At 40.8% G+C, this 12,440-nt stretch overlaps 1 protein-coding gene across 4 annotated transcripts; it reads right to left on the reverse strand.

Annotated features, from left to right (window-relative positions):
* Positions 1-47: 47 nt before the first annotated feature.
* LOC105422619 (uncharacterized) lies at positions 48-12,030 on the reverse strand. Of its 4 annotated transcripts, none has more exons than XM_089079097.1 (9): positions 6,937-8,824; positions 5,753-6,153; positions 5,082-5,442; positions 4,415-4,938; positions 3,299-4,237; positions 2,946-3,049; positions 2,603-2,801; positions 2,294-2,527; positions 48-2,143 (listed from the first exon to the last, which is right to left on the reverse strand). In XM_089079097.1, the coding sequence occupies exons 1-9, from the start codon at positions 7,610-7,612 to the stop codon at positions 1,004-1,006; spliced, it is 4,578 nt and encodes a 1,525-aa protein (XP_088935223.1). In that variant the 5' UTR covers positions 7,613-8,824; the 3' UTR covers positions 48-1,003. The 4 variants fall into 4 exon arrangements, with proteins under 4 accessions (XP_088935223.1, XP_088935217.1, XP_088935219.1 ...); XM_089079091.1 differs by having other exon boundaries at positions 6,973-8,823; XM_089079093.1 differs by lacking the exon at positions 6,937-8,824 and adding an exon at positions 11,888-12,030 and having other exon boundaries at positions 2,294-2,801.
* Positions 12,031-12,440: the final 410 nt, after the last annotated feature.

The following is a 12,440-nucleotide window of genomic DNA, read 5'->3' on the forward strand; positions in this document are numbered from 1 at the left end:
TGATTTACTTGTTACCTTTATATTCATTAAAAAAATATGGAAAAATATATGTTTATATCGTTTGTTTATTTTCCATTTATTTGCCATTTATCCATTTCAAGAAAACTGCGGTGTTGCAATTTCTTTTCAAATTGTTATAAAAGTACAAAAAAATTGATTATAATTATGTATAACAATTAAGAAGCATTAGAACAAAGATATAAGCGTTATTCCTTACAAGTACGCGACTCTTAAATATATTCATAAAAACGATCGATACTTTATTAGCTATCTCTGACACATTTTTTTTTTTAATAATAACTTGTTATTTTTCACCAAAATAAATCTCTTCATTGCAGTCATGTAGAATACAACATCGATAGTGAGAAACTAAAAGTTTTTCATATAATTTGTAATAAAATTCATATTGTTTTTTGTCTTCTTTGATGTTAATAATCCAATGCGATCGCGCTGTGAAGAGCTAGAAGCTTTAATAAAACAAAACTGCAGTTGAATCTAATTATAACTACACATAAGGTACATGAGAGGTAGCACGTTCGTAACATCCGTTACATTAAAACATGTAATATACCAATGAGCGTAATACTTTCCGTATTATAGCTATTGCACAATACATACACCATTTATCGCACAATAGTAAGATATAATGCGAGGTGCGCTGAATTCTTCATTTTCGCGATTCATAATTTACAAAGCAGAACAGACCGTGAACAAAGTATTATAAAATTACTGTAAGCGTTTATCTTACGACCAGACACACTTTATCACATTCGTCGTGTAAATCCGATGCTATCGCAAGAAATAATACTCGCATTTGTTACGATTTATGATACATCGACTAGAAGTACATAAAATTATCGGTGAAAATACGCGAATATCAAAACATCTTATTTCAAACATCATTCATCTTTTTTTACTTGTTATCTTGGTTCATCAAATTAATTGATACTTTATATGTAAATATTAATTTATTTGCAGGTTCTCGTGATTCCTGTGACAATTTTCAGACAAGTTTCTTTAGCTTAGGCATTCTCTTCGGGCATTTCTCGACGTGGATGCTCCAATGACGAGTTTGGCACCTCTCATCACAATAGAAGGCCGCTTCGCAGCCAAGGCATTTAAACATGGAGCCAGTAAGGCCGCAGTTTGAGCACTCCAGATTGCTCGTAGTCTCCATGGTGCGATTTATCTTGCCCAGATGCGGAGTTTCGCAGTTACGACTTTCCTTCCGCATAGACTCCTTAGCGACACCAGACGTTAGGATTGTGGCGGGCTTGTACATTGACGTAGATACCGAGGACGCTACCGCCGTCTCCTGCGCATTCTCGCCGAAGATCGTTGTTGACGATTGAGAATAAGCGTCGTCCGCCTTCACGTAAGGTAGTCTGTCCAGTATCAGATTCTGCAGTTGACGATAACCACCGTTGTTCATTCGCGAGTCCACATTGATGACGCCGACGGATTGCGCCTGTTCCTGCGGCATACGTTCGCGGTTCGCCATTCTATTCGCCGTCATCAGTTGCGAGGATTCGTTGTCCATAACGGCGCCGATGCCGGACACCATCTCCGGGTCGTTTCTTCCGTATGATGGTAGCGTGCCGCGCTGCCGGCCAAAAGAAGCCGCCGCGACCACCGCAGCAGCCGCCGCCGCGGCAACGACATCCGGGATCATCCTATTTCTGCCATATTGACCATTATTTGCGGGATAACCGGCCAAAGAAGTACGCGCCAAAGTCTGCTGCGCGGAGGCTGCTGCCAACGGCGGGGGTGGCGGTAACAGCAAGGACGGCAGGCAGGCCGACGCGGTGCCGTTCTGCGTGGCGGCTGTCGCCGTTCTTAGACGTTCGTAGTCGGCAGCGGTGGCATGCTGATATCCGCCTGCTGATAAAGTACCAGAGTACTTGAGCAGATCCGCGGTGAAGTGGCGAGCCGCCGTGTCCTGCAGATGCGCAGGAAAACGCTTGTCGAGATGCTGCGGAGCGGAGATCTGGCGAAGCGGAGAGGGATGCGGATCCTGCAGGGGACCTATTTGATAGCCGCTTATCGGCGGTGCAGCAGGATGCAGGCGGGAGTGACAGGGATAATCACCGTAGGGACAAATCGTCGAATGGTAGCCGAAAGCTGCACCGCCGTAAGGATCGACCTACGATATTAAATGAGCTGAATGATGTGGCAACTACATTTGTTACATATAAAATATGTTATGTAATTTGTTATGTGGGTGTATTTTCTTTGATTATAATCTATAATCTATGACTCTTTTTAGAGATGTAATGCTCCTTGTTTTTCTTACTGCGTAATTTGGTGAATAGAATTGAGTGACCGAAATGGGTGGACAGATGCCCGGTCTCACTGGAGGTGCGGCCGATGATGCCGCTGCGTACAACTGTTGTTGACGTTGCTGATGTTGCTGTCGCTGCCACCTTTCCGTATTCCATTGCGGCGCAACGTTAACTATATTATTTCGTGTCACGTTAGTTGATGCTCGTTCGCTTGTGCGAATCTTTTGTGTCTCCAGTCCGGGGGTCTGTGCCCAGTAGAACTTGTTAACGATTTGATATATCATCGAAAAAATAATTATTAGCAAAAAATATATACTCACGCGAGCGGTCTCAGCTGTTGATGCGGTTGGTAAGCTTATTCCAGATTGCAACTTAGGTTTTGACTTGGTGGCCTGTTTCTTCGACATTCGCGCTACCCAATTACCCAACGTAGGAAATTGCTCCGTCATAATGCGATTTCCATTGTTTCGCTGACTAATGTTCTCCTGCGTAGCTTTGTTATTGGAGCTGTTAGGTAGACTGATACATTGATGGAAAAATACATGTTAATTTAAATGTATTTACATAAATTAAGTTTAAAATTATTTTAAATTATTCTAAGTCTGTTTTATAAAAACTTATTTTTAACGCTTATGTTCATAAATAATTTATATTTATACCTACACGATACATTGTTGATTAGAGCTACTGACGGGAGAACCAGATTGAGTAAATTCCAGAGGCATTGATGGCTCTAATATCGTGGATTGATTCATACTTGACGTCACCTAAAATAAAAAATTAGCAATATAAATTAATATATTTCTTACAAATTTTACATATTAATCACATAATGGATTTATACTTTTTCTAGATGCGATTTTATAAATTTCTTTTTACGAATTTACTTTTGTGTGTGTGTGTGTGTGTGTGTGTGTGTGTGTGTGTGTGTGTGTGTGTGTGTGTGTGTGTGTGTGTGTGTGTGTGTGCGCGTACGATAATCAATACTCTTCATTTATTTTTCATAGATTATTTACCTTCTGCGCGTCCCTGGAATTTTGTATAACACCCGTGAAGACAACGTTATCCTGTGCGACGGACGAGCCGTAATAATTCGATTGCAGTTGCAAAATATTAGTCACATTGGCAGCAGATACTTGCGGTCGTCCGATCATTGTCGACGTTTCCTGCGCAGCTGCAACTGTACTCGTGACTGTTCTATTTTTACTGTTGTTTCTTTCTTCCGAATTGTAAGTACCATATTCTGTGACTTTTTTAGCTTCCTCTACGATTGATGAACTGGACGGTAGAGCTTCATTCGATTTTTGTTCCGGCTCCTGTTTCTCGCAGGCGACTTGATCGCTCGCAGTAGTTTCGGAAGTCTGCATTACATCGAGATGCTCTTGAACGGCGGATTCCTCCTTTGTCTCTGTCATGTCGCTTCCGTCTATCTCGATGTCCATCGTCGAATTTAAAAAACTGTCCGAAGATATCGACGATGTCCCTTGCCGATGTTCCTCGATGTCGTCGAAAGTTTTAGTATCTTCCGGAATTTTTTCATCGATTTCCGAATTTTTCAATTTTGAATTCGGAAGCGAAGAATTCCCTCCATCCCATTCCGCCGTGCTATTTCTTGGATCTTCGAACTCGGACGACGAGACTGAGGATATAACCGGCGTGGTTACGTCACCACTTATTATCGTTTGGTCCGTATCATCCATCTTGACTTCTTTCTCGATCGGCGAATTCGGCGAGCTGTCATCCTTATGCCAACTCTTGGCGATGGCCAGATTTTGCTTCAGAGATTCAAGCGCAGTCGGTTGGATCGCGATGTAAACTCTGGGTAGCACCGGCGGACTGTTTCTCACTTCATCAGGAGATTTACCTTTCTCGTAGTCAATAGGAGAACGAGGTGACAATTTCGGCGGTTCCGGAGAAGGGGATGAGGAAACGCTACTTCTGGATATTCCATTTACCTTTTCAACATAAATATCAATTAATCAATAAGTTTGAATGAGACAATCAGCGAAATAAATTTTTATCTTTCGCACGATTTGCAATTCTTTTTTTTTTTTTTTTTGTTAACGAGAATATAAGCTTATTCTCTATGTTAAGAAAAATTTTATTTTATTTTCTAATATCATTTCTCTTACCTGCGCGTCGTCGCTGTCGATAGCATTTTTCTCAGCTGATGTATGCTCATTTAATTCGTTCTCATAATCGAGATCGACGACATCATCGGTCGTCGGCGGTATGGAGGCGGATAGTTTGCATAGCAACTTTGAGATGTTTTCAATTTGTTTCTCATAGCAATTCATCATCTGCCGCAATCGGGTGCTGCGCTGCGGGCTGGTATCAGCGTTATTGCACGCTGTCATTTCCCGCGACAGCTCGAGCGCTTTGCCGCGTAGTTCCTTCAGCTTCTGGCGCAATCGATTGCGGCGATATTTGATTTTATAGCCGTCGCTTTTCGGCGACGCTCGTCGGCTTTTGTCCTTTGCATTGCCCGTTGGTGATTCGAGTTCCTTCTCCGAGGTCACGCTGCTCCAGAAGGAGATAGCGGAGTATCTAGATGGAGAATCTGGACGTGGCGTGGCACCGGTGACGATGCGATAATTGGATTCGTTCCCTGATTTGGCATTTACCTCAACATTGCGATATTCGTCGGTGGCGCTTGCTGAAAATAAAAACGGGAACAAATATGTTTATTGATGTTTATTTAATTGTAAGGAAAAATTGATTAATTTTCTCTTGAGGGAATTTATCGATAAATGTAAATTTATTAATTAAACGTTAAATGTATATAAAAAAACGCTATACCTTCACGCACAATTTTCTTCAGTCTTAAAGGCGGCACGACTTTGTTACAGATCTCCTTTGTCTTTTCTACTTCTGGCTTCGTCGTCGACACTACGACCGGTGACGAATATCTCTTGTCATCCCACAGTCTCACTACTACATGCTGCTGCAATTTTCTCTCCCCTTTGTCAGTCAAATTATCGGAACATGTTCTGGAGTATTCCTTCAAAATATTCTTGACTCGTTCGTCGCGAATGTGATTGACATCGAGTTCGTGGGATTTTTTCCGTTTCTTTACATCTTTGATAATTTCTTTCTCGTATTCTTTGTCTTCTCGATCTTCACCATTTTTTCTCTTAACATTGTTGACTTCTTTCGTAATCTATGATATAGAGATTATTGCTAAATGTTACCAATAACATCATATAATTATTGCGAATTATATTAATTAATTTTAATTTTGATCCGTAAACATATAGTTAAGTTTAAACTGTGTAACAAATTACACAGATGATAAAATAAATACAGTATGATATTATTTCATGAAACCATTTATCAGTAATGAATGTTCACAATTCACACAATTTTAGTTTGCGTTGCATTGAGTAAAAAATAATCGTAATTCATAGGTAAAATCAAAGGGAAGAGAAAAAGTAAAAACTGACCAACCCTCAGGCCCTCCTGTTTGTTACCTGCGCGACATTAGTCATGTCTGGAAGAATGTAGTCCGAGCGATCGATGAGCTCGCTCGTAAGCATCATTCTGTCTCCGTTTCCGTTCTGCTGCCCGAAAGAAAATTCGTTCAGCTCGTTCGTCAATGAGGCGCTTGGAGATACGTCTGACTGTACCTCGACCACGTCCAGGCTCATGGATTTCGACAGCTTGAGAATCGGCGAACGCAATGTCTTCCGTAACGTTACTATCGATGCCGCTGACCTTGTCGGCGTCGGCGGCGCTGGTCGGATTGGCAAGGAACGATTAGGTTGCACGGGGATCACGCAGGGTCCACGATCCCTCAAGGCGGTTGCTAGGCTGCTGCCCGTGCCACCGCGTTGCAATCTATTGGAGGTATCGGCTATCATGATGCGAGGTTCTGGAAGAAAAATTAATTTATTAATAAATATGATTTCAGAGGCGTGCAGCCTGCCCCAAAATTTTCTAGATCTTAAAGAGAAAATTTTAAAATTTAACTAAATATTATTCAAGGTCAAGCAGTTCTTATTGCGCATCAATCGTACAATTTTCTAAAACATCGTTTGACAATGTTCTTTCTTAAGAATCATTTCCGATCTTAATTTTAATTTTACTTTCAAAAATCACGTATATTTTATTAACATTTATTTATTAACGTGTTTTTCGAGTTTATTCTTGAAAATGAATGTGATCTCGATATTTTTAAAGGTTGTATGATGAAGGTTGCAATGAAAATGTAAATTAATGCAAATGATATTTTAATTTACTTTTAGTAATTTAATTAATTAGCACACATTAAAATTTTTAATTTCTGAGATAAATGCGCTTCTTCTAAGTTATTTTTTATGATATTTTTTCAGATCCCATATTCGGAGAGTGACCATGAGTGAAGAATAAGAAAGCACGAATATCTCTTCGTTTACGTTTCCCACATGTTAACCAGTTTTAAAAGACGTTGTTAAAAGAAAAAATCGGTTTGGACCGAGTTTAACCAGTTTATATTATATATATATATATACGATTAGCTTTCGATCTTTATGAAGGTGATTGTTTTTATGTGATTATCTCTGTACGTAGTATATATATATATATATATATATATATATATATATATATATATATGCACATGATCGGCAATGCATTATCTGTTCTTAAAAATGTCCAGGGAGTCAAGAAAGATCGATGATATTAGATACATGGCTCGTTATCACGTTCTCACCCGACATCTCCAGGCTTTCTTCGGTGTCGCTGAATCGCTTCAAGATCGTCTGCTTCCAAGCGATTTGCTTCGATTCCTCGCTAGTCAAATCCACAACAATCGGAATTTCCCTATGCTCCATAGAAGCTACTGTGCTCGACGAAGCGACCGAAGCCGTCTCCACGCCGACGTCGCTCTCGTAATAATAATCCAGGTGTTCCACCAGCTCTTCATCTTGTCCGCTCATCAAATTTCCTTTGGTTTTCCGTATCTTCGCGGCGACGCTATTGCGCTGCTGCAGCTGACATTCCGCGCAATCTTTGCACGTGGAACACACCTCGTCCTCCTCGAGCTCCGTCGAGCTGGAGATCTGCGAACAGGCCGTCCTTTCCTCGTTGCTCGTGTCGCTGCTCTCGCAGAGGAGCTCGACGATGTCACAAGCGATGACGTTGGGATCGTTCGCATCGATAACGGAACATCCTTCGAAACGGGACAAGCTTCTGCCGGTGTCATCGGACTCGCTGTGCGGTTTCTTGCCACGGGATATCGTGACTCTGGACCAACGGGGTCCAGACGCGATTGTCTGGTTGGATTTATCCTTCGACGGTAGCTTCCTCTTCCGCGGCTTTAGCGCGACCGCCAGGTGTTCGCGCGACCGCATCTTCCTTACGTATCACGATCGAGTGACACGGGATTCGAGGATGTCTTCGAAAGTTCGATAAGTGGCTCGGAACATCTTGTGTTTCAGCTGCATTTCAAAATTATTCAGATGAACGGTGCGTCCCTCTCTCTTCGATTTACGCGTTACGGTAATAATTGCGATTGAAATGGGGGGCGCGGAGACGGGGGAGAGGTGAGGAGAAAAGAAGGGTAATTAAGTATTAAAGAGCTAACGGTATACTTTAGCAGTTTTGGTCGATGAAGTTGAACAAAGTCTCGCGATGCAAATAATACATACGTACGAGGGAGCGAAGAGACGCTCGCGCTCGCGAAAGGGAAGGCAATAATTGCGAAGCTTCGTGCGCTACATGTCAACCGTTCTACATGGTGTTCTTTTTTTTTTTTTTTTTTTTTTTTTTTTTTTTTTTTTTTTTTTCGTCAGAAGTCTCCTATCGATTTTCATCGATCGTTCCTCGTACGCACTATGCATCAAGTGTCTTCCACTCCGCGTTTATGATAACATAGAATACACGAAAAAGGGAGAAATTACATTTCGCACGCAAACTCCCTTGTCCCCATCCTCTGTTTCTCTTGTCGAACGCATACACGCACTTCTCTCTCTCTCTCTCTCTTTCTCTCTCTCTCTCTCTCTCTCCCTTCTTTTTTTTTTCTTGTACGGAAATTCACGGTCGCGCTGAAGAAATTGAGAGTGGACTCCTCGTATATACAATTGAAAATTGTAAAAAAGTTTACTAAAAACTTTCTCCGTTGCAATATGCACACGCATGTGCGTAAAATTGTAATTAGCTCACGTACAGCTAAACATTACAATCAGACCGTGAATTACTGAATAATACGATAATCGGCTTAATTAATTGTGGCAACTATGGAAAGTGGAAATGAGCTTAGAGTTAGGATTATGAAACCATTAGCTACTTGCAAAAGAGCTCATAATAACGAGCTATTTTTCTATTTATAGATAACATCATTTCAAATGAAATAAAAATGTAAGGAATACATAATTTTTATTATTTATAAATTGCATCTAATGTTATTAATTGCGGCAAACCGGCGTTATAAAAATGGAAATGACATAGTTTACAAAATCATTAGCTATTTGGAAAAAAGCTAATGACAGCAAGCACTTTTTTTTGTTTTTATAACATAATTTATAACATAATTTAGATAACATAGTTTCAAATGAAAATAAATATAAAAATGTGAGGAATATATATTTTCTTATAAATCACAATCTATATTATTAATTAATTATTACATTTGTTGTATAAATTTTTATTAAATTTTATGAACTGTTTAATGTATATTATAACATTTCAAAAAATATTTTTTTGAGTAATAATTATAAGGAAATATTATACCAGTCAAGAGACTTCGTTCACATTCATCGACACTGTGCTCTTGATTTTCATAACGAAAGAAGTACAGATGTAAATTGTTCTTGCACATCCAGTTGTTAAACAAATATGATAAACAATCGTGCGAAGTTTTAACAATAAAACGTGAAGATCCACGCAAGATAACATTTAATCTAGTGTTACCAAGATTAAAACATATTATATAGCGAAACTCACGGACGCGGGTTTACTTCTTCGTTATCACTTTCTATCATTGCTTTCGATTGTTAGCATCTGCGAGTTAATGTGTACCGTATACCGAATCTTACGTCACCGTATCACATGGTCACCCACTCATTGGAGTTGCCATGTCAATCCCATAAGAGATGGAGAATCGCGAGATTTCACACTTTGCTTCTTTCCTTCCCTTCCTTTTCTCTTTTCTCTTTTGCAGACATTTGCACTCTTTGAAACGTATCGAGTATCTTCTATTTCCTCTTATCTCCCTTTCTTTTTCCATTTCAATTTCCACGAAAACTTGCAAGTATTTTCCATGATTTCTTGCAAGTTATCTAAAAGTATTGAAAATTTTTACAGCGATATCATCTCGGATGGCAAAACTCGCAGCTGTTTCACTCAACATCCCGGCGGATCCTTCGAATTACGACGAACATCATCTCTGCATGCTTTGACCTACGTCCACTACGTCCACCCACGTGTGTCACAGGAGCTGTAATGTAGACTGTTATGCAAAGGAGCGAGCCGGCCGGCGAAGAAGCGATAGAGGGATGTATTCTTCCCCCTCTATTTAACACCACACAGCTGACTCCCTTTCGGGAGCCCTTCGATGCGACAGGCGTATTTCAATTGGCCGTTCAGGACGCGCATCCTCCTGCGGCGCAGGCGGAAGGATGATCGGAGAAGGGACACGCGAGTCGATCACGTTGATGTCTCCACGCAACTATCTACCTTTTTTTTTTCTTCGACCATGTCGCGCGACCTACGCGATGTTACGCGATTCTCAAGGAGCGTATATATTCCCTGACAAAAGTCCATCAGATCGAAGAGAATTCAAGGATCCTCGAAATTCGCAAACTTTGCGATCCAATTTCGAAGCGGGAGATTCCTTTTTTTCTTTTATATCCCTACTAAAAGCGTCGCGTGTTGCTCGACGATAATTATTTTAAATACCTCGTAAAACATGTTGGGCTACATTGCAGACCACAGAGAATGCTGAATGCTTCACTTATCTACAGCTTCATGTGGTTGTCACTCAAGGATTAACGATAAGTATTACGTGACGATAAAAACGCAGTCGCGATTAACGCCGTCGTAAAACTTGGCGCACGCCTTCTTCCCGTTTCTGATTTATACTCTTCTGTAAGTATCGTCGTAAATATAAATATAATTTTGTGCTAATCTTTAACTAATCTGTGAGCATTAATCTCTTTGAAATGGAAAAAAAAAAAAGATTGTATTAACGTCAGACTATCATTCTTATAAGATCTGTTTTTACAGGACCTTGGCTAAAACGATAAGATTCTCGTAAGCGTATGTAGAACTCGTTCGCATCGTAATGACGGCATTCCAAGTTGGGGAACTCGTTCCAGAGTTTTGTCGTTAAAAAAAAAAAAAAAAAAAAAAAAAAAAAAAAGAAAGAAATAAAATGAAATTTCCACGGCCTTTTCCACGACCTGTGGCCGGCGCGGAGAACTTTTCAAGCGCCTCGTCAATACGAGGGGGATGAATGCTTCATGCACCCCACGCGGATAATGTTAGCGTGACGCGTATAACCAGGCAGCGGAACCCTTTCGCGGAGAGAAAAGAGGCTTTTTCATAATTTACCGGTCCACTTACGTAGGTATCTTCTTTGTAGTTCTGCATTACATAAGCCCGCTTAGTTAGTATACGTAGCGCAACCTTGTACTACCCCACCTCGCGTCTTCGGGAGAATGTCTGGTGTCGTTTCTCTTTGAGTGGCACTTTCCAGCGAGCGTAATGTAGTTCCCGAACGGAAAGGAAGAAGATTCCGTTCTTTCGATCGCACACTCGTCCCGAAGGAATTACCTTGGATATCCGCGCGGGATATTGGGTCATGGTGCTCCTTAACATTAGACACTGTTTTCTGTAGCTCGGAATGGAGAGGAAGTTCGGAACGTGTAATTAATTAGCCTCGAAAAGTCTCGTTTTGGCCATGCGCCATGTTCAACGTTAATTAGGCGATAATGGGTAATGAACGGCGATAGTGAGAGAGATAACGGCCGTTTCCTTTGTTGTGACAACGACGACATTGTACATGTGCGACGATGTGGCCAATGAATGCTAATGTCTATAGATAGATCTTTATAGCAAACGTGTGCCTTCGCCTCGCCGGCGATGTACGTCCGGGTATATAAGGGTCATCGACATGTTCTCCTTTGCGAATATCGACGAAATCCGGGACGAGATCAGCCGGCTCGCGAAGAAATCGTCGATTCTCGCTCTCTTCCTAGAAGCTCTAGCGATGACGATCTGTCCGCGCTTATGGCGTCTACGCTTATAGTAGCAGGCTATCGATCAAAAAGTTTCGCGGGCTCGGCAAAAGTCAGGAAACCCCGCGCGATTTCGCGACGATATCCTTCGAATTCTTGCGAACGAGAATCTACGCGATTCTCGGGCGGCGAAATATAAGAAACGTAGCAAAGGTATTTCCGTAATTTGAATTATATTGATCCACACTCGGACATAATTACTTTGTTAAAACAGGCAGAAAAATGAAACACACATTTTTAAAAACATCGTTCAACAAAACATCGCTCCTCGTTTGAAAGTTGAATACTTTTTAATGAGAATATCAAGAACATGGATTTCCAAGGCTGTCTGGATTACGTAAAGATCTGGAATAATTATCGAATACATTCTAAATGAAAAAGAGCACTCACTTGATATAATATCCGGAACGATCCACGACTTTGCTTATCATTCCTTGGAGATAATCAGGCTGTCGTCCTTGGGACTGGAGGGCATAGAGTGCTTCATAGGAAATCCACACCTGGGAATCATTGATTGACGACAGATGGATTTGCGATCCCACTCAGACATCATCAGCCGGCTTTCATCCGGATGTTGACTCTCGCATTTACCCGGATCGCATTTAAAAGCGATTCATCGCTTCCGATCAAGCGGACACATTAGAACTTCTAATCACCTCTAAGTACCTTTCTCGTCACTCAAACACTAATTAATTGAAATTAAAATTAATCAATCGGCATATAATTTTAATTAATCTTCTGCGATTTTAGCGATAAAATCTCCGGACGATGTTAATTTAAGTCAATTATAAACAACGTTTTTATATTGAGAGAGGCATAAGATATTTGTATTATTGATATAATCACCATCACGTCGCACTCGAGAACCGTCCCGCGTGTTACAGTTTGCTGTATGTAATTTCATGTTCATGACAACGACGACGACGACGACGTGACGCCGATG

The sequence above is a fragment of the Pogonomyrmex barbatus genome, unplaced genomic scaffold (genome assembly GCF_055798465.1).
Source record: "Pogonomyrmex barbatus isolate J1 unplaced genomic scaffold, ASM5579846v1 scaffold1, whole genome shotgun sequence".
In the NCBI taxonomy this organism is placed as follows: domain Eukaryota; kingdom Metazoa; phylum Arthropoda; class Insecta; order Hymenoptera; family Formicidae; genus Pogonomyrmex; species Pogonomyrmex barbatus.